General features: G+C 46.5%; 1 protein-coding gene across 2 annotated transcripts; it reads left to right on the top strand.

Annotated features, from left to right (window-relative positions):
* The first annotated feature begins 1,713 nt into the window (after positions 1 to 1,713).
* LOC142210853 (ATP-sensitive inward rectifier potassium channel 11-like) lies at positions 1,714 to 21,539 on the top strand. 2 transcript variants are annotated; one of them, XM_075280316.1, is made up of 3 exons: positions 1,714 to 1,755; positions 19,730 to 20,891; positions 21,314 to 21,539. In XM_075280316.1, the coding sequence occupies exons 2-3, from the start codon at positions 19,781 to 19,783 to the stop codon at positions 21,319 to 21,321; spliced, it is 1,119 nt and encodes a 372-aa protein (XP_075136417.1). In that variant the 5' UTR covers positions 1,714 to 1,755; positions 19,730 to 19,780; the 3' UTR covers positions 21,322 to 21,539. The 2 variants fall into 2 exon arrangements, with proteins under 2 accessions (XP_075136417.1, XP_075136416.1); XM_075280315.1 differs by lacking the exon at positions 21,314 to 21,539 and having other exon boundaries at positions 19,730 to 21,202.
* The last annotated feature ends 1,536 nt before the right edge of the window (positions 21,540 to 23,075 follow it).

Here is a 23,075-nt window from a genome sequence, read left to right on the forward strand (position 1 = left end):
GGTGGGGCCCCAAGGCGAACATTTGACATGGGGGCCCGCCACTCCATAGCAAACAATCAAATCCACCATTATATTAGTATATAAGAACTGAAGAAAACTACAGTATATGGAATAGAAAGCTAGAGCTCCACCATAACAGTCACTACATTTCACCTCTCTCGTCCTTAAAGAGGACCTTTCATGGTTTGGGGCACAGGCAGTTCTATATACTGCTGGAAAGCTGACAGTGCGCTGAATTCAGTGCACTGTTGGCTTTCCTGATCTGTGCCCCGGGTAAAGCGCTTTCAGTCCCGGTACCGTAGCTCTTTACAGTCAGAAGGGCGTTTCTGACACTCAGTCAGGTACGACCTTCTTCACAGCAGCACCTATCGCCCTGTACAGTGTGAGCGAGGACGAACTCCCTGCTCACACTGTACAGCGCGATAGGCGCTGCTGTGGAGAAGGACGTTCTTGACTGAGTGTCAGAAACGCCCTTCTGACTGTAAAGAGCTACGGTACCGGGACTGAAAGCGCTTTACCCGGGGCACAGATCAGGAAAGCCGACAGTGTGCTGAATTCTGCGCACTGTCGGTTTTCCAGCAGTATATAGAACTGCCTGTGCCCTAAACCATGAAAGGTCCTCTTTAAAGGGGCTCTATCAGCAAAATTATGCTAATAGAGCCCCACATAGGCATGAATAGGCTATTAAAGGCTATTCAGGCACCGCTAATGTTATTTTAAACCCCCCGTTTTAAAATAAAACCATAAAAACATATATGCAAATTATACTTATCATGCACGCTGGGTGGTCATGCACGGTCCGACGTCATCTTCTAGCACGCCTTCCTCTTCTTTCTTCTTTTGTCGACACCCTCCGGTCCTGGCTCTTCCCCAGCTTCATCGTCCTCTTCTTCCTGCGGGATTGTTACAAATCCGGCACGTTCGTAGTATCGCTTGTCTCAAGGACGCGAGTGTACTGCCATTGAGAAAAGTGGTGCCGGAGCGTGCGCAGTAGTGCTCCGGAGGGAGTGATACTGCACACGTGCCGGATTTGAACCAATCCCGCCGGAATAAGAGGATGATGAAGCCGGTGAAGAGCCAGGACCGGAGGGTGTCGCCGAAAGAAGAAGAAAGAAGAGGAAAGCATGCCAGAAGATGATGTCGGACCGTGCATGACCGCCCACCGTGCACGGTAAGTATAATTTGCATATGTTTTTATGGTTTTATTTTAAGACAGAAGGGGGGTAAAATAACAGCGGCGCCTGAATAGCCTCTTTAAAGGCTATTCACGCATATGTGGGGCTCATACAGCATAATTTTGCTGATACAGCCCCTTTAAAGATAAGATGCGAGAACCTTGGCATCCTAGACTAATAGGAATACATTCTATGTCGTTACTATATTAGCAATGAGGAATTATTGGCAACCACTGTATTAATATCATTCCCTTGCAAATACATGTACTATTATTATTCATACAGTTTACTTGTAGAGTAGCCATGTTCCCTGTGTATTGCTAATAATATGTGACATAGAGTCAGAGATGAGTGGGGGAGGCGTCACCCCTGCACAAGGCACCTGCACTGCCCAGCCCTTGTCCCTATCATCATATCATGTGTCCTGCTCTCAGCCAATCACAGGAGGCTACCCTGAGTCTTTAGCATCACAGCCTCTCACTGCATCCACAGACTGTACCATTCTCCATTCAGAAAAGGGGAGAAGCTTCCAAGAGCCAAGTCATCGCTGTCTGTCTGCAGGATTTCCTTGGAGGTCCAGGTAAGTGTGTCACTTGCCTGAGCTGGATTTTATTTAGCCCCATATCTATCCTAGATCTTTGCTTCCAAGTCTTGCATCTCAGTTAATAATTGATGGCAGTGGAGAGGCCCAGTGTAACTGCACCCCAGCAGCTGATATAAGGAGACACATGAAAGAGCTTTGTTCCTGCAAATGGCATCATTTAACCCCATCAGTCCTAAGCAACACTGTCCCTGGAGCTGGAACAGATAGGTCACCATGTCTGCAGAACATGATCTGAGCCTGAATACCTGGCACTGACAGATACCCATTAACCCTGCCAGTAATATGAGATGCCAGTCCTGTTCTGACACCTGACACCCCTCACACACATCACACTTGTTCCTTTCAGAATCACATTAGAATGTAAAATATTGTTATTTTATAACACACTTGTCTCCAAATGTTATGATACTACAACACCCAGCCATAGGCTGTTAGGGCATGCTGAGAGTTGTAGTTCACAACAGTTGGAGGGTCACAGTTTGCAGACTACTGATAGTTCATCCTTTTCCTCCACTTGGTAATGCATGATAGGAAACATTGCAAGAGGACACTTTAAATCTGACTACTTTATATTATATTTTAGTATTTGTCAAATAATCTAATTAATAATGATATAATATTATATGCAGGTGCTTAAATGTTTCCTGAAGTGTTATGGACTGTGTTAAAAATGAATATTAAAATTAAGAAATATGCTAGTTTTAATAAAACAGAGATATAAAAATTCCATTTGTTCTTCCTTGAGTATTAAGAAAGCCTCCAAGCAGTCTACTACAGCCTTCCAAGTTCTGCTCAAATATGGCCCATTAAAGTAATTAGAATAATAAAATACAATGACCTAGAAATCCACATTTCCATTCCGCAATCCCAGTGGTGTTGCTAAAACCAGCAGCTCAGCAAACTATAGGGGAAGAGTTATGAATAATGGTGAAGCAAGCAGTTTGTGCGCTAGTATTCTACAAATAACTACTCAAACATGTCTATGAATGGTTTCTAACAGGATCAGGCATTATTCTCTTGCCACCAGTACAGAGATCAAATATGTATACTTAAAGACTTTCTCTAACACGAGAGATTGAGGCCCGGGCCCCACGTAAGCACTGCAATTTTTGGAAAAGCTGCAACGTTTTACATTACCTGCAAAGTGGATGGAAGTCTAGCTAATCCCATCCGCACACTGCAGAAAACTATCCACTGCTATTGGGGCAACATGGTTGCTCAGTGGTTAGCACTGCAGCCTTGCAGCACTGGAGTCCTGGGTTTGAATCCCGCTAGGAACAACATCTGCAAGGAGTTTGTATGTTCTCCCTTTGTTTGTGTGGCTTTCCTCCCATTCTACAAAGACATACAAATGAGAAAAAAATAAAAAAGTACATTGTGACCCCTATATGGGGGTCTACATTAAAAAAAATAAAAATATCCACTGTGGATATTCTGCGATTTCAAAAACTTGCATTTTGTAAATCACAGCATGTCAATTATACCTATAGAAACGCTGATGATTTCCTTATAGGTATAATAGCAGCAGAAAGTCCACAGAGGAAAACTGTGGCTTTTCTGTTAAAATCGATGTGGGAAAAACCTCAGTGCGTTTGTGCTGCGTTTTTTCCCGCATCACTTTTTGGCCGCAGCTCACTGTGTAGGGCCTTCGCCTAAAAAGTAGGGTTTCCAGCCAGATAAATTGATGGGCGATCCTCAGTAAAGGCTATCAGAATAAGATTAGTAAGGATCAGACTCTTGGCACATTCACCAAAGAGTTGTTTGATGGGGCTACAGATCACGAACATTGCAACTCCCTCCCCTTGCAAAACTTCATTATGTTCCATAACAGCTGTCAGTGATAGTGCAGTTTCCCATTTTTTTTTATTAGAAGATTGTAATACTGTGAAAAGCTTGTATGAATTATAATAGTGTTTGCAAGTGAGTGCATTGAAACAGCCGATCGACAGGAATGGTGAGAGTCAATCTCCAAGCAATCTAATCTTGGGGATCAGCCATTATTTAGCTGGAAAATCCCTTTAGGTTATGGCCCCACGCAGCGAATTACTGCAGAAATGCATGGCGTTTTTATGTGTATCGTTTTTCACAGAAAGTCTGCTGAGTTTTCCTCTTTGGACTTTCTGCCCCTATTATACCTATACAGAAAATGGCAGCATTTCCGTAGGTATAATTGACAGGCTGCGACTTTCAAAAAACGCAAGCGCTTTTTTCTACAATGAGTGGATATGATTAGCCAGAATCCCATTTCAGTTTGCAAATACTGTAAAACTAAGCATTTTTTGCCGCATTGTTTTCGCAACGTGGGGCCCGACCTTAATGACATTTAACAGCTTATGCCAACAATGCCTGATTGGTGGTATGTAACCTGTTGGACTCACAGAACTTCCTACAGCACAAGGGCTACAGAACTGGACTTGCTAAAGGTGATGAAAGGTCCTCTTTAACCCCTTAGTGACCAGCCTGTTTTGGACCTTAATGACCAAGCCACATTTTGGAAATTTGCCCTGTGTGACTTTATCAGTGAATAATTCTGTAACAGTATAGCGCATCCAAGCGATTCTGATATTGTTTTTTCGTGACATGTTGTACTTTACTGAGAAGGTACAATTAGACTGATATAACTTGCGTAAATTTATTAAAAAACTCGCAAATGCGGAAAATTTTTAAAATTTTTCAATGTTTTCCATTTTCAGCTGCGATATCTCACATATGCACAATAATACAGGGCAAAAAAAGTTAGTAGTTATATATTTCTAAATATTCCTTTTGTGTTTCAAGCATATTTGAAATAATTTTAACATATTTGAGTAATTTAGACAATTTAGAAGTTTATCAAGTTTATAAGCAAAATTTGGAAATTTTGAGTTTGTGATTTTTTCCTGTACCAAGCGATGTTTGCAGACAGGAATAGGTGGCATAATGACAGAAACCCCCATTAAATGACCCAATTTGTAAAACTAGACCCCTTCAGGTATTCTTTGAGGGGTATAGTGAGCATTTTGATCAAACAAATATTGTTTTGCAAGAATTATTACAAATGATGAAAAAAATAAAATTTTCATTTTCTTCAAATATGTGTCATTTTAAAGCCAGTTTTTTTGCACACAACACATCAAAAAGAAGAAACACACCCCAAAATATATCACCCCACTTCTCCCGTGTTAAAAAATGTACACTTTGTGGCCTTCGTCCTATGTACACACATACAGCAGGGCCCAAGAGGTAGAGAGGGCCAAATGGATTTCAAAACACAAATTTTGCTTGCAGATATTTTAGGCCCATTGCACATTTCAACAAGATTTGAGTTACCAAAGCAATTGAAACCCCCCATAAATGACCCCATTTTATAAACTAGACCCCTTAAGGTATTCATTGAGGGGTATAGTGAGTACTTTGGCCCCATAAGTTTTGAGAAAATTTGCATCAAACAAAAAAATTTCATATTTTTTTTACACAAAAGTGTCATTTTATAGGCAGTTTTTTTGCACATATCACATGAAAATGAAGAAAAACACCCCAAAATAGATGACCTCATTTCTCCTGTGTTCAAAAATGTACACTTTGTGGCCTTAATTCTATGTACGGACGCACGGTAGGGCCCAAAAAGAAGGGAGCACCAACTGGATTTTAAGACACAAATTTTGTTTGCAGATATTTTAGGCCCATTGCGCATTCAAACAAGATTTGAGTTACCAAAACAATTGAAAACCCCAATAAGTGACCCCATTTTATAAACTAGACCCCTTGAGGTATTCATTGAGGGATATAGTGAGTATTTTTACCCCATAGATTTTAAAAGAATTTGTGTCAAACAAAAAATTATCATATTTTTTACACAAAAGAGTCATTTTTTAAAGGCAGTTTTTTTACACAACAACGCATGAAAATGAAGAAAAACACCCCAAAATAGATGGCCCCATTTCTCCCGTGTTCAAAACTGTACACTTTGTAGCCTTAATCCTATGTATGGATGCACGGTAGGCCCCAAAAAGAAGGGAGCACCAACTGGATTTCAGAACACAAATTTTGCTTCCAAATGTTTCAGGCCCATTGCACATTCAAACAAGATTTGCATTACCAAAATAATTAAAAACCCCAATAAATGACCCTATTTTATAAACTAGACCCCTTAAGGTATTAATTGAGGAGTATAGTGAGTATTTTGACCCTATAGCCGTTTCACAGATTTTACTAACCTTGGGATGTGTAGGTTAAAAATTACTAAAATGTCCCTTTATCCCCAAAGTTTTCATTTTCACAAGGGGTTAAAAGAGAAAAAGCCCCCCACAGTTTGTTACACAATTTCTCCTGAACACGGCAATACCCCATATGTGGCCATAATCTGCTGTATGGGTACATGATGGGGCTCAGAATGGGAAGAGCGCTATTTGGCTTTTGGAGGGCAGATGTTGCTGGAATAGTTTTCAGGTGCCATGTCGCATTTGCTGAGCCCCTAAAGTACCAATACAATGGAAACCCCTCAAAGGTGACCCCATTTTAAAAACTACACCCTTCAAAGAATGTATCAAGGCGTATTATCACTTTGAGCCTAAAAATTCTTCCAAAAAATTAATGTACAAAATGAAAATTGAAATTTTGAAAGAAATATGCCATTTCGGTGCCCAATACGTTGCCCCCACTTTGTGTTGTCAGAGACCTGCACTCCTAAAACTATTAAGTGGGCCATCCCGGGTAGAAAAAAGTTATATATGTGGGTGTAAACTGCTGCTTGGGTACACAGCAGGGCTCAGAAGGGAAGGTGCATTGCACTTTTTAGATTTTGGGGTACAGAGTTAGAGGGACCCTCTGGGCGCCATGACATTTTTGCAGAGCCCTGGAGGTGACAGTAAACTGGAATTCCCCAAGAAGTGACCCCATTTTGTAGGGGCAATTTTAGGGTCTTCCCAAATGTGACATGGTGTCCAAAAACGAAGAATCTAAATCTGAACTCCAAAAGCACATATCGCTCCTTCACATCTGCTCCCTGCTGGGTACCCAAATGGCAGTGTATGCCCACATGTATGACACTGGTGTACCCCGGATAACGGACTTAATGCCATATGTGGGTAGAAATGGCTATTTGGGTACAGCCGCGCACAGAAGGGAAGGAGCGCTATTTTGGTTTTTGGCGCACAGTTTGGTTTTTGGACGTCACTTTTGCAAAGCCCCTGAAGTGCCAATAAAGTAGAATCCGCAGACATGTCACCCCATTTTGGACACTACCCCACTGATGGGATTTATCAAGTGGCGTAGCGAGCGTTTTTAACCCTTGAGTGTTGCATTTATTTAGTTTCCAGAAATGAAATCGTAGCTGATAATGAGAAGTTAAAAATGAAATTTTTCCAGAGATTCGCCATTTCAGTGCCCGGTATGTGGTGCCCAACTTATGTCAGCAGAGATACACACTCCAAAAACTGGTAAGTGGGTATCCCGGGCACAACAGCTTTCAGAGCGTTCATCTCTGATACAAGTCGGGCACAATATATTACGCACTGAAAGGACGGATTCCTGGAAAAATTGTCATTTTCACCTCTCACAATCAGCTTCGTATTCATTTATGGATAATAAGTTATAGCAACACTTGGGGGTTAAAAATGCTCTCTGTACCCCTGGAGAAATCCTTCAGGGGTGTAGTTTCCAAAATAAGGTCACATATCAGGGGATTCCACTTTACTGGTGTTTCAGCTCTGCAAAAGTGTCATGGCATCCAAAAACCAAACCGTCTGCGCTCCAAAAACCCAATAACCCTTCTTCCCTTCTGTGTCCAGCTGTGCCCTAATATCAGTTTATACCCACATATGACATTACGTCCGTTATCCCGGATACACCAGTGTCATACATGTGTCATACAAGTGGCATAAACTGCAGTTTGGGCGCACAGCAGGGCGCAGAAGGGAAGGAGCGCGATGCGGCTTTTGGAGCACAGATTCATATGTTTGGTATCTGGACGCCATGTCATGTTTGTAGAGCCTGTAAGGTACCAGAAAAGTGGATTCCCCAAAGGAGTGACCGCATTTTGAAAACTGCACCCCTCAAAGAATTTCTCAGGGGGTGTAGTGAGTATTAGTATCCCAGACGTGACTGCACAGCGGATGGCGAAGAGGGAATATTTAAGCGGTGCGGAGGACATTGCAGACACCAAATTGCCTACTATGTCCCAGTAGCTCCTATGATTGGTGGAGTCACTCTGGGGGTCACTTTGGGGGTCACTTCTGGTGTCTTTTCGCTCATAAGCTGTAAATCTGGGGTATCCCCTGATATCCGCTCGCACAGCTTATATATTCCCTTCCTGATGCAGCCAGTCGTGTTCTAATAATTTGGCGATTTTGGGGTTTTTTTGCCTTCACATTGCTAGATGCTATATTTTCTTTATTTTTATGGTGACATGGCCATATAAGGGCTTGCTGTTTGCGGGATGAGATGCATTTTGTAATGACACCATTTTTGGGTGCCTACAACTTATTGAATACATTTTATTAACCCTTTTTTGCTGGATTTAAAAAAGAAAAAATCAATTCTGGCATTGCATTTTACCTTTTTAATTTGCGCCATGCAGCGTACAGTATAAGTAACATGTGACCTTTATTCTGCGGGTCGGTACGGTTATGGCGATACCTCATTTGTATTATTTTTTTATGTGATACTAATTCTGTAGAATAAAAACACATTTGGGGACATAAATCAGTGATTTTTGCATCGCCATCTTCTGAGAGGCGTAACATTTTTATTTTTCAGTTGACAGTGTTGGTTGGGGGTTTATTTTTTGCGGGACAACCTGTGCTTTTTATTGGTACTGTTGTGGGGTGCATATGACTTTTTGATCACTTTTTATAGCATATTTTGTAAGGTAAGATTCGAAAAATCACTACTTTCGGCGGGTTTTTTCCTTTTTTTTTTTCCGACGTGCACCGTGTACATTAAATGTTGCTTCAGTTTTATTGTACAGATTGTTACGGACGCGGTGATACCAAATATGCATTGTTTTTATTAATTTTTAGGTTTTTTTTTTAATATAATTCATTTTCTATAAAAAGGGCATTTTTGGGGCTTTATAACTTTATTCACTTTTATTATAAACTTTATTTATTTATTTTTCACTTTTTTTCTCTTACTTTTTCATGTGTCCCTTTAGGACACTTGGATTAGTGATGCTTTGATAAACGCATCAAAGCATCAATGTCTGCAAGATCTGAGTTGCAGACATACGCGGCTGAAGCAAGGAGCTGACCTGTGTCAGCTCCTCTCTTCGCTGCTGCCGCCTCTCTCGCTGGCACATATGCGGCTGAAGCGAGGAGCTGACACAGGTCAGCTCCTCGCTTCAGCCGCATATGTGTCAGCGAGACCGGCGGCAGCAGCGAAGAGAGGAGGTCAGCTCCTCGCTTCAGCGCTGCCGCCGGCTACCCGGCAGTGTAGACGCGATGTGATGACGTCACATCGCGTCTACAACTGTGCGCCAGTAAGAGAGAGAGGCGCCGAGAGAGCAGCGGGGGAACGAAGGAGAAGGTAAGTCTAATGTGGAACGTGAAACTGGGGGCAGATGAAGGAGAGGACGGCATGACACTGGGGGCAGAGATGGAGGGACATGAATCTGGGGGCAGAGATGGGGGGCATGAATCTCGGGGCAGAGATGGGGGGCATGAATCTGGGGGCAGAGCTGTGGAGACATGAATCTGGGGGCAGAGCTGTGGAGACATAAATCTGGGGGCAGAGATGGAGGGGACATGAATCTGGGGGCAGAGATGGGGGGACATGAATCTGGGGGCAGAGATGGGGGGCATGAATCTGGGGGAAGAGATGGGGGGCATGAATCTGGGGGCAGAGCTGTGGAGACATGAATCTGGGGGCAGAGATGGGGGGCATGAATCTGGGGGCAGAGCTGTGGAGACATGAATCTGGGGGCAGAGATGGGGGGACATGACACTGGGGGCAGAGATGGGGGGACATGAATCTGGGGGCAGAGATGGGGGGACATGAATCTGGGGGCAGAGTTGGGGGGACATGAATCTGGGGGCAGAGATGGAGGGACATGAATCTGGGGGCAGAGATGGAGGGGGGACATGAATCTGGGGGCAGAGATGGAGGGGGGACATGAATCTGGGGGCAGAGATGGAGGGGGGACATGAATCTGGGGGCAGAGATGGAGGGGGGACATGAATCTGGGGGCAGAGATGGAAGGGGGACATGAATCTGGGGGCAGAGATGGAGGGGACATGAATCTGGAGGCAGATGAAGGGTGTATATGAAGCTGGGGGAGAGACGGAGGGGGGACATATAGTTTACAGGTGACTGTAGGAGGATTATACAGTGTGCGGGCACATGAAAAATTAATGAGTTGTCGGAGTCAACATAACAGTGGGTGGGGCTAAATTTCCCACGGCGTGCAAAGCGCGCCACACATTTTGTCCCTCTTTTGGTTCTTCAAAAGTTGGGAGATATGGGTACTGGGGGCAGTGGAAAGATGTTAGAGGGTGGACGGGGGGGGGAGGGGGATTGTTGGGGCATCGGGTGTGCGGCACTGCGGCGAGGAAGCTGGGGCAATAATATATAATATATAAGTTTTTAGCTGGAGAACTACAAAGCACACAATCCCTCCAAAGGTCTGTGTGCTTTGTATTAATAATGATGTAGGCTGATATGTTACTAGCATAGCAGCCTGTTTTGGGGGTGGGACTTTCACTTTAAAGGAGTGTTCACATTGCGTTTTTGGCCTCCCTTGCCGGGATACGTTGGTAACCAGTCACAATCAGCTCCCCACTTATCCCTGCACGGAGAACTGCAGGCCCCCTTTTTTTTAATGGCCAGTTCTTTGTGCAGGGATAAGCTGATTCTGACTGGTTACCAACGTATCCCGGCAAGGGAGGCCAAAAACGCAATGTGAATAAGCCCTGAGGATTTATTAGGAGGCTCTTATAGATGGTGTTGGCTCTCTATAGGCGCTGTCACACAGAGCAGATTATATCTGCAAATAGAATCTGATTAAGCCTTGTAATGCTGCTAAATAAAGGGAAATGTAATACAGAATGGGTATGTCGCAAAATAAGGTAGTTTTAAAATGGCGACGGGGGGGGGGGGGGGGGGGGCCCAGACACTTAGGCTGTATGGGGCCCCAAAATTCCTGATGGCGGCCCTGGCAGGATCAACCAGGTATTGGGGGTCTTTAGCAGTCTGGGGTCACTGGCCAGACCCCAGACTGCATGTTTTTCATATCGGCACCCCCCGATCTCGCCGCAGGGGGTGCCGATCATACCGGCAGCATCACGGAACCGCTTCAGTTCCGTGATCATGTTTGATCATGGAACTGAAGGGGTTAAAAAACCCCGATCGGAGACCCCTCCGATGGGGGGTAATGGAGCAGGGTCTTAGCTGTCAGGTACAGCTAAGATCCGCTCCATTTACGTCGGCACTGACAGGGAATCCTTCCCTGACTGCCCGACGTAATTTTACTATAGGGCAGTCAGGAAGGACCTGTCAGTGCCGACGTAATTTTACTATGGGCCGGTCGTTAAGGGGTTAAGGGTTGTTCAGAAGTGAAGGTTTTGCATTTATCCAGCAACAGTGCCACTCTTGCAGTGGCGGATCCAGGGTTTGCGGGGCCCTGGGAAATTGACTTTGGCGGGGCCCTACGCGCAGCACGCCGCAGCAAATTAGGCCCGCCCACTTTTATGTTGACTCCGCCCATTCTCATTCATTTTTCATGTGATTCCACACAGTATAATCCTCCTACAGTCACCCGTAAATTATATGTCCCCCCTCCATCTCTCCCCATTTTCATATACACCCTTCATCTACCCCTAGTTTCATGTCCCCCCCCCTCTATCTCTGTCCCCAGTTTCATGCCATTCTCCCCCTTTATCTGCCCAGTTTCATGTCCCCCCCGTCTCTTCCCCAGTGTCGTGCCGTTCTCCCCCCTTCATCTGCCCCAATGTCATGCCATTCTCCCCCCCTTTCATCTACCCCAGTGTCATGCCATTCTCCCCCCCTTCATCTGCCCCAGTGTCATGCCATCCCCCCTTCATCTGCCCCAGTATCATACCATTCTCCCCCCTTCATCTGCCTCAGTGTCATGCCGTTCTCCCCCCCTTCATTTGCCCCAGTGTCATGCCGTTCTCTCTCCCTTCATTTGCCCCAGTGTCATGCCGTTCTCGCCCCTTCATCTGCCCCAGTGTCATGCTGTTCTCCCCCCTCCATCCACCCCAGTGTCATGCTATTCTCCCCCCTTCATCTGCCTCAGTGTCATGCCGTTCTCCCCCCTTCATTTGCCACAGTGTCATGCTGTTCTCTCCCCCTTCATCTGCCCCAGTGTCATGCCGTTCTCCCCCCCTTCATCTGCCCCAGTGTCATGCTGTTCTCCCCCTCCATCTGCCCCAGTGTCATGCCGTTCTCCCCCTTCATCTGCCCCAGTGTCATGCTGTTCTCCCCCCCTCCATCTGCCCCAGTGTCATGCCGTTCTCCCCCCCTCCATCTGCCCCAGTGTCATGCTGTTCTCCCCCCTCCATCTGCCCCAGTGTCATGCTGTTCCCCCTCTCCCCTTCATTTGCCCCCCAGTTTCTTTGAGCCCCCTCCATCTTTGTCCCCAGTTTCATGCCGTTCTCTCCCCACCCCCTTCATCTTCCCCAGTGTCATGCCGTTCCCCCCCTCCCCTTCATTTGCCCCCCCAGTTTCATGGGCCCCCTTCATTATGTTCCACCTTAATATTTAATACAAAACAAACACTTACACTCACCTTCTATCACTCACCTTACATCGTTCCCCCGACGCTCCTCTCTCCAGTCACATACGTGATGCAGGAGCTGTGACAGCTCAGCTCCTGCTTAGCTCCGGCCTGGCTTGCGTGTGTAAGCGTGATGTGATGACGTCATCGCGCCTACACACGCAAGCCGGGCCGGAGCTTTAAAGCGGGAGTTGAGGTCACAGCTCCTGCATCACGTATGTGACTGGAGAGAGGAGCGTCGGGGGAACGATGTAAGGTGAGTGATAGAAGGTGAGTGTAAGTGTTTGTTTTGTATTAAATATTAAGGCGGAACATAATGAAGGGGGCCCATGAAACTGGGGGAGCCGGACGCTGCGTTTTTCCTTCTTATGCTGGCCATGCTGAGCGCTTTTTAAATTTTGTAATGGATATTTCCCTACTTTAAAATGGAAAAATAAAGGCTGAGTTTTATTCAAACTTGAGAAATGTGTGCTGGATGGTGACTTCAAGAACATGAAACTGGGGGGGCAAATGAAGGGGAGGGGGGGAACGGACGGACGCCGATGAGCTGAAATCGTGACAGGCAAGTGCCGGGGGGCCCCCAGAGGCTCTGTGGGCCCCGGCACTTGCCCAACTATGCCGAGGGACCACTTTATTAGGGCCGGGCCACGGGGCCCCGCTAAGCGCGGGGCCCCGGGCGGTTGCCCAGCTCGCCCGGCCCTGGATCCGCCCCTGCACTCTTGTCTGTGGGCTGTAACTGGTATTACAGGTCACCCTCTTGTGCTGAACTGTAATACCTGACACAGCTGAAAGACAAGAGTGCCTTTGTTTCTTGGAAAACAGACTCTTTTTTTTTTTAGTCCTTGGCAAGTCCCGTTAAAGGGGTTCTGAAAAGTAATTTTAATATACTTTAATAAGAAATTCTGTTTTAGTAGAGTGTTATACATTGCCTAGGATCCTTATCTCCTAGGTAAAAAATAAAAGTTATGAACAGGATCTCTCACTGTGGAGGACCTATCCTGACCTGCATTGTACAGACAACCCTTTGACTTGAGTGAATAATGTGTAATATTTAACCTGCCATGTGGTGGCAGTATAGGAACATTTACTCTCAGGTCTCCGGCATATTATGCTATTCACAGGGGAATACTATGTGATCAGCTTGTTCCCCCTACGCCCAAACAGCAGCACAAGATGGGGTATTCCTGCCCCTGTGTACTGTTAGGACAGGTGGAACTTTTATTAAACTAACAAGTTGCCCTCCCATAAAGGCCCAGGAGACCTCCCCCTCCCTGTGTTTTTTTCTGTCCTGTTACCAGGACAGGTGGAGGGAGAGGTCTCCTCTCCCATCTGAATTGGGTGGGCCTCCGCTCCCCCTTGGGACTTACCGGGGGGTAGTGGGGGTCACCTTCTTAGGAAGTGCAGCTTCTGGTCCCGCGTCGTCGGCACCATTCTGCGCTCCGGCGCCGCTCCCAGCCGCCTAGGAACATAGTTTCCTTTGGGCGGAGGGGGGAACCTGCCGGCGCCTCTGTTGTTCCGGCCGCGGACACTGTGTGTGCGCCGCGGCCTTCCGGCTCTACCGCGCAGGCGCGGGAGCCGCTTTGCGCAAGCGCGCAGATCCCGTTTCGTGGCCCGTACCGCGCATGCGCGGCCCTCCGTCCGGCGCATGCGTACCAGTGAGCCGAGGCGCCGGACGGAGATTTTTTTAATTACAGGTAGGGGCTTGTGAGGGGAGAGGTTTTCCCCACCTAGGGAAGCCAGAAAGGCTTCCTTTTTTGGCTAGGATTGCCCAGTGTGCCCCCTGAGTTATTTAATTAGGCTGAGGTGGTTGGGGGCGTGGTCAAGGTTACCCCCGCCCCCCTCTGCCCTATTTAAAGCTGCTGGCCCAATTTAGTTTGCCTGTCAGCTCTTGCTAACAGGTTGCTACTGCTTGGGCAACCAGAAGGCAGCTAAGCAAACCTTTGTGAAAGGATTTCTGAAAAGATTAAGGTGATGTATTCCCCCTAGTGGGGCCTCAGGGTAAAGCTCAAGTTAAGGTAAGAGATTAATTGATTATATATCTCTCCTTAGATGTCGTCTTCCTCCTCTGTACCTGAAAACCCTAAGAGGAAGGCTACCGCCAAGCGACGCCACCTAGCCTGCATTAAGTGCGAGGTGCCCCTTCCGGACGGCTATGCATACCAGTGCTGCCGTGGGTGCCGTGGGCCCCCGTCAGAGGACACGTCCGTCCGAGATGTTGTTGGCTGGGTGAGGGAGTTTGTGGAGGAGTCAATGAGGGAGATGAAAGTTTCTATCTCCCAATTATCAAAGAAACCTCGTTTGGAGTCATCCCCTCCTTCTCTCTCCCCTATGGAAACTCTACAGATCCTAGATGAGATCTCCTCTGAAGAGGACATCTTGGAACCAGTTAAACCGGTCTTTGCTGTAGAGAGGATGCCCAAATTGCTAAAAATTGTACGGGCCAAGGAAGTGGGAGAGCCTACTGAGGAGACTCCATCTACCTCCCTTAAGTCTTTCCAGGCCAACTCGGAAATGGTTAAGAGGATGGAAGCGGAATGGAGGTTTCCGGAACGTCCATTTAACGCTTCCAGGCGTTTCAGGGCACTGTTTCCCCTAGCAGAAGCCCAGTCCAGCTCTTGGGGCCCTCCGCCTAAGGTAGATATAGCGGTCTCTAAACTATCTAAGCGCACCGTGGTACCAGCGGAGGATGGTTCGAACCTCCAGGATGTGATGGACCGCAGGGCGGAGGGGTCCCTTAGGCGCATCTATGCCTCCTCTGCAGCGCAGGCCTCAGTAGGCATTGCGGCCAGTGAGGTAGTCACCAGGCTACGAGCTGAAGTCTCAAACCTCGAGAGAGACATCGACTCAGGGGTCCACAGAGACGATCTGCTGACAGACATGACAAGTATTACTCTAATGTCTGACTACCTCTCTGAGGCGGCTTTCTACCAGGTCAAGCTGGCAGCTAGGGCTATGGCGTTGTCAACTGCCGCGAGGCGTCCCCTCTGGCTCAAGCCCTGGAGGGCAGACAATGCCTCAAAGTTTAATTTGTGCGCCTTACCATTTGAGCCGGGCAGATTATTCGGTAGTGAGCTCGACCGCATAATGGAAGGGCTGGCCGACTCGAAGGGCAAAAGCCTCCCCCAGTCTGCAGGGGCTAGGCAACGGTCCTTTCGGGGCTATGCGGCCTCCAGAGGCACGTCAAGAGGCCAATTTCGGAGGCGCCCAGGCGGCCAATCAAGAGGCGGTCGAGGTTCCGCCCGTGGTGGTGAAAAGAGATCCACCTTCTGACTATCACCATCCTCTCGCCTGCAGAGCCGCAGTGGGGGGTCGCCTCTCTTTACATCTAGCCGCCTGGCATCAATACATCCAAGACCCATGGGTTCTCCAGCTTATACAGGATGGCTACAGAATAAGCTTTCTTTCCCCCCCTCCAGACAAATACAGGAGGACCCGCCCTCTTCAGGGCACCAAGCAGCTTCATCTTCAGAGATCCGTGTGGGAGTATGTGGACAAGGCTGCATTGGAACCAGTCCCTCTAGACGAGCAGGGTCAAGGCGTCTACTCGCCCGTGTTTTTGGTGCCAAAGTCGACCGGAGGGTGGCGCATGATTATCGACCTAAGGTATGTAAATCAATTCATCCGCAAGGTCCGGTTCCTGATGGAGACCATAAGGTCGGTTCTCCCGTTTTTGCAGCCAGGAGACCTATTCGTCACCTTGGATCTGAGGGACGCATACCTCCACATTCCCATCTATGCTCCACACAGGAAGTATTTAAGAATTGCCATACATCTAGACGGAAGATTACATCACTTCCAGTTTACGGCTCTCCCGTTCGGTATATCTTCGGCCCCCCACACCTTCACAAAGGTAGTGGCTCCGGTCGTAGCCGCCCTGCGCCTCCAGGGGATATTTATTGTCCCGTATTTAGACGACTGGCTATTAAAAGCCCAGTCAAGGGAGGCTCTCGCCACACAGTTGGGTACCACAGTGGCATTCATAAGCAAGCTGGGCTGGCTAGTAAACTGGCAGAAGTCAGTAGTGGTTCCATCAACCCGGATTCAGTTCCTGGGCTTCAATTTGGATTCTCTCAGTATGACGATCTCCCTGCCCTCTCCTCGAAAGGAGAAGATTGGTCGAGCGGTCCACCACCTATCCCGAACCAGGAAGGTTACAATCAGGACAGCTATGAAGGTCCTAGGACTTATGTCCGCGGCCATCGAGGCAGTTCCCTGGGCACTGTGGCATATGCGCCCTTTACAGCTCGAGATCCTGAGAGAATGGAACCACAGTCCTTCTGGACTTCAGAAGCCTATCCAGTTATCCATCAGTACCCGTCGATCACTGGAATGGTGGTCCCAACTCAGAGACGGGAGGTCCACGGTCCAGACTTCCTGGACCCTGTTGACCACAGATGCCTCCCTCACAGGTTGGGGAGCGCATCTGGGGGAGACCCTGATAAGAGGAACCTGGAGCCAAGAGGAGAGGACTCGCTCCTCCAACTGGCGAGAGCTTACCGCAATATATCTGGCACTTCGGAAGCTGACTCCCCATGTGCAGGGGAAGGCGGTCAGAGTGAGAACAGACAATATAACGGCCGTGCAGTATGTCAACAAACAGGGAGGCACCAGGTCTCCCTCCCTGATGCGGGTGACCAACCAGATCTTTTCCTGGGCAGAAAGGAACTTATCCAGGTTGTCAGCGGTGCACATCAAGGGCCATCTCAATGTCCTGGCGGATCAGCTAAGCAGGGGCCTAGTAACAACAGCCGAGTGGTCTCTGAGCCAGGAAGTCTTCCAACAACTCACCAGGATGTGGGGTCTCCCTGAGGTGGATCTGATGGCCACCCAACACAAGGCCAAGGTGGGAGTCTTTTGCTCCCTGTATCGGGAGGGCAATCCCTTGGCGATCGATGCCCTGTCAATACCCTGGAGCTTCAAACTAGTATACGTTTTTCCTCCGATTCCGATGATTCCCAGGGTATTGGCAAAACTCAGGCAGGACCAGACGTCGGCCATTGTCATCATGCCGTTCTGGCCGAAAAGGGCATGGTTTACCCACCTCATGTTAATGAGTCGAGGGACATACTGGAGGCTTCCGCGTGTCCAAAACCTGGTAACTCTAAACAGTCAGCTCTGCCAGGATCTGGACAGGTTCAACCTCACTGCCTGGAGGTTGACCGCACCGTACGTGGAGACAGAGGATTGTCCCAGGCCGTCTTAAGGACATTGGCCCACTCTAGAGCGGATTCAACCAATCGCAGTTACCAGAGGATTGCTCAGGTATTTATGGACTGGGGGGCCAGAAGGCAATGCGATACATCATCCATTGAGGCAGTTCTGGAATTCTTACAGGAAGGATTGGACAAGGGTTTGTCCCCAGCCACTCTAAGGGTGCATGTCTCGGCACTATCCGCTCTATTAGGGACCAGATTGTCGCAGAATCCTCTCATAAGGCAATTCCAAAGAGGGGCCTCTAGGCTCCGACCCCCGGTACGGCCCCCGGCTCCCCAGTGGGACCTAGCTGCGGTCCTACAAGGGCTATGTGCCCCGCCATTTGAACCCCTGACAGAGGTAGAGTTCAAATACCTCTCATGGAAGGTAACCTTTCTGCTGGCAATCACATCGGCCAAGCGAGTAGGGGAGCTTCAGGCCCTGGCGGCCTCGGAACCATATACAACCTTCTTTCCGGACAGAGTCCAGCTCAGATTTATCCAAGGATTTCTGCCAAAGGTTCCCACGATGGAAAATATTAACCAAACAATAACCTTACCAACATTTTTCCCCTCTCCCTCCTCCGAATGGGAGGAGAGAATGCACAACCTGGACCTTGTGCGAACACTGCGGATTTATCTAGATCGGACACGCCTATTCCGCAGAGCAGATAACTTGCTCATTAATTTTTTGGGTCACAATAGGGGAAGTAAGGCATCTAAGGCCACACTATCGAGGTGGATTAAAGAAGCTATTTCAGGGGCCCTGCAGGCACAAGGTCTGCCGGTCCCGGAATTTTTGCGAGCCCATGCTACTAGGGCAGTAGCCGCGTCTTGGGCAGAGAGACAATCTCTCTCGGTGGACCAAATCTGTGCGGCTGCATCTTGGTCCTCACATTTAACCTTTGCAAGGCACTACAGACTGGACTTGCACACCACCAAAGCAAAATCCTTTGGTTACTCTATCCTGTCTTCAGCTTGCCAGGATCGCCCTCCCTAGAAGGGGTATTACTCGTTAAATCCCCATCTTGTGCTGCTGTTTGGGCGTAGGGGGAATGGAAGATTATGTAGATAATCTGTTTTCCCTTAGCCCAAACAGCAGCACAAAGCTCCCTCCCTTTGACTTATGTTGGTTATACACGGCTATATTCTGTATGATGCTTGGAGACTAACACAGGGAGGGGGAGGTCTCCTGGGCCTTTATGGGAGGGCAACTTGTTAGTTTAATAAAAGTTCCACCTGTCCTAACAGTACACAGGGGCAGGAATACCCCATCTTGTGCTGCTGTTTGGGCTAAGGGAAAACAGATTATCTACATAATCTTCCATTGTCAATGGATCTAACAAGTAGGGATTGTCAATAGTAAAGAACCCTTATATTTATTATTTTTTTTATTGAGACTGGTCATCCAACTATTACCATACCATTACTATTACCATTTCTAAACATGAATAATATAGAGGAAGATTTAAGATAGGAATCGGGCCTGACAACCAAGACAGGAGATTAAACACGTTTTTTCCCCTGCATGTTATTACCTTGACTCACTTTGCTTTGTCCTAACTCACCTGGTTTGGGTATTATGTAATTTGTTTTACATGGCAGAAAGTAACCACCTATGGTGATGACCATTCAGCTGAGCATTGTTTAGACGTGTGACCTTCTTGTCCTACAGTAATCTAAAGCAGATGCTAGAAAAGTACCTGCTACCAGATAACAGTACTTTTTCACAGTGGAAAAAATGACAAAGTGGGTCAAGGTAAGGTGAAGCAATCTGGTATAATGCAGTGGAATAGGGGCTTAGTTACCCAAATGTACTTTATACTTGTTAGGTGAAAATAGCTATTTATACCGGCAGTAATCAAAAATCGCTTATGTTTTATCTGCCCTTTGAAATGGACTGAAACCCTAGCAGATGTCTGATTGTCCTTTATGGTGTATTGCACAAGTGCATCTTTAGATAAGTTAGGAAATAGGCTTTTTGTGCTTTGTACCAGGCACCTGGGAGATATACATAGTACCATGAATCTCTTTTTTTTTTTCGCAGATGAACTGCCACTTCTCAAAAAGTTAATATAATTTCTTGCACAGAACAAACATGCTTGCTCGGAAGGGGCTGATCCCTGATGAATACTTGATAACTCGAATTGCAGAAGATAAAGCCAATCATCCTCAATATAAGACCAAACCCAGAAAAGCACGCTTTGTATCCAAAAATGGTGCCTGTAACGTGGCCCATAAGAATATTCGAGAGCAAGGACGTTTTCTCCAGGATGTATTCACCACCATGGTGGACCTGAAGTGGCAGCATAGTCTATTTATCTTCACAATGACATTTATCTGTAGCTGGATGCTGTTTGCTATGGCCTGGTGGCTTATTGCCTTTGCCCATGGAGATCTAGACCCCAAGAGCAAGTCCTCCATACCATGTGTCACTAACATTCAGTCTTTCACCTCAGCTTTTCTCTTCTCCATTGAGGTCCAAGTGACCATTGGCTTTGGAGGTCGTATGGTTACAGAGCAGTGCCCATTGGCCATAACAGTCCTCATCATCCAGAACATATCTGGATTAATTATCAATGCAGTCATGCTGGGATGCATCTTCATGAAGACTGCTCAAGCAAACCGCAGAGCCGAGACCCTAATCTTCAGTAAGCATGCCGTCATAGCCTGTCGGGATGGCAAATATCGCTTTATGTTTCGAGTGGGTGACCTACGCAAGAGTATGATTATCAGTGCTTCAATTAAAATGCAAATAGTCATGAAGACCACTACAGGTGAAGGGGAGGTCGTTCCAATTTCACAGGTAGATATCCAGGTAGAGAACCCAGTGGGGACAAATTCCATATTCTTAGTCTCACCTTTAATTATAAGCCATACAATTGATGAGAAAAGCCCTCTTTTCCATTTCTCAGCCTATGACCTTGGCGATCAAGATCTAGAGGTTGTAGCAATCCTGGAAGGGGTAGTAGAGACAACTGGTATTACTACTCAGGCAAGGACATCCTACTTGCCTGATGAAATACTCTGGAGCCATCGTTTTGTCCCAATTGTAACAGAAGAAGAAGGTCGCTATTCTGTGGACTACTCCAAATTTGGAAACACAGTTAAAGTTCATGGACCTTTGTGTAGCGCTAAAGACCTGCTGGAAGGCAGATATAATCCACTTTCTAGTGGTCATCCTTCGAGAACAGTGAAGAAAAGGAAAGGTGACGGCCATCAAGCTTCACTTTTGGAAAAGAAAATGGTTGCATATATGCAATCGAATGATTCTTCATCTGATTCTTAGTTTTTGCCTTTATAGTGAGGAGCAAATTCCATGTATTTTCATCTCTTATATCAGAATGGAAAGTGGTAACATAAAAGGGAATATTTTTGTAATTAAGGTGCTTTCATGCAGTAGGGGCCGCCATTTTGTAGACTAAATTAATGGCCCTGGGAACGCAGCATATCAAAATCGGTTCAGTATAGCTTCTACCATTTTTAATTGTCTACTTTTTCTACTTTGAATGAATATTTAAGAAGCAATTTGTAAAATACCTTATATATTAAAAATATGAAAACTTTTTTATACATTATATATTCATTGCTGATATGTGATTTCTTGAATTACGGTAATTATGTGTTATAGGGCCATAGCCTGAGGCTGCACTACTGAGAGATCCTTATGGCAAACATTCCTTTTGGGATTCCAGTGCATTATTGTCATGTAGATCTGGAGTGATGGATTCAAATGACCAAATACATCCATGCCCACATACATACACAAGTATTTTCCACTATTTACACAATTATCCATATGCCCTATTATTAGGCCAGATTGAGCAACTGCTCTGTAACAACGGCACAACATGTCGTTCTATATTACCCCACGTGTAAAAAATGTAAATGTGCTTAGGATAAGGCCCTATAGGCCGCAGCCAAAAAGCGCTATAGGAAAAACTGTGGCGGAAACTCATTGCGGTTTTTCCTACAGCACTTTTCATAGAAAGTTTTCCTCTGCAGAATTTCTGCCTCAATTATACCTATCCAGCATTTCTGTAGGTATAACTGATATGCTGCAATTTCCAAAAATGCAATGATTTCTGCTGCAGGTATTTTTCTGCAATGTGTGGAAGGGATTTGCTAGAATTTGCATGTTGCAGTGACTTTAAAACGCTGCGGTGTTAAAAAGTAGGGCTTCAGCCTCACCCTTGGTTCACATCTGTGTTTGGTAATCCGTTTGGGAAGTTCACATGGGGACCCCCCGAACGGATTACTGAATGCATTTGCAAGTGTTGTGCAGGAAACCCACACGGACCCCATAGACTATAATGGGATCTGTGTGCTTGCCACAAGATCTCCACATGAGTGATGGGGACAGAGAAGTACATTGTAAACTGCTTTCCTGTCCGCGTGTTCCCTGCGGAGATCTCGCCACATGCACACGGACCCCATTATAGTCTATGGTTATCTGTGTGCTTTCATTGCACACCGCTTGCAAATGCGTTGGCAGTCCGTTCGGGGGGTCCCAATGTGGACTCCCCCGAACGGATTACCGACGCAGATGTGAACGAGGCCTAAGACACATAAGGGCAAAGTCAGTCAAAGTCGCTGATTTTGGTAGGACTAGTTGGCTGGCAGTAGCTTATTCCTCTCTCTTCATTGAACACACGTATGCTTATTCAAGCAGAGCATGTGTGTATGGAAGAGTTGGAATAAATATCTGTTGGAGGTGTGTGGGCACCTTCAGACTAGACACAGCTTTCTGTGACGATAACAGGTAATCTGCCTTGTCTTCTTTTTAAAAACAAGGTGTCTCAGACTCTCTATAGGTGCTACAACTAACCAGTAGTCACAGATTCCACCTCTGCTCTAATGATGAGCTAACAAGTGGCAAGTCAAATTTGAGAATGAACAGTAGGTAACTAATAAATTTTTAGTTTGTGACCAGAGAGATCTTTAGTAGATACTGTTGTGTTCGGTGATTAGAATCCATGCAATTTTCCCATGTGAACCCAGCCCCTGACAAAAGTAATAAATAGGGTATGCAACGTCAGGGTCTGGGCCTATAATGTTAAGCGATCATATCTCACCATGTCATGAGGATATTTTCGCTATTTAAGGCCAAGGCCCCACATTGCAAAAACACTGTGTTTAACAGTACCTGCAAAGTGGAAGGTGTTCTTTCTAATAGCAACAATAGGAAAAGTTCAAGGCACTCACCACAGCATCTAAAATCAGAAGTTTTTATTCCATATTCTTAAAAACGCCCGTACATAGGGAGGATGGTAGCAAAAAGTAAATCAGCAACAACTGTTTATAATAGCATCCATACATTGCAGAAAACATTTGCAGCGGAATACCTTTGTTTTCAAAAATATCTGCGTTTTAGAAAATCGCCAATGTCAATT

The sequence above is a fragment of the Leptodactylus fuscus genome, chromosome 6, assembly GCF_031893055.1.
Source record: "Leptodactylus fuscus isolate aLepFus1 chromosome 6, aLepFus1.hap2, whole genome shotgun sequence".
Classification (NCBI taxonomy): Eukaryota; Metazoa; Chordata; class Amphibia; order Anura; family Leptodactylidae; genus Leptodactylus; species Leptodactylus fuscus.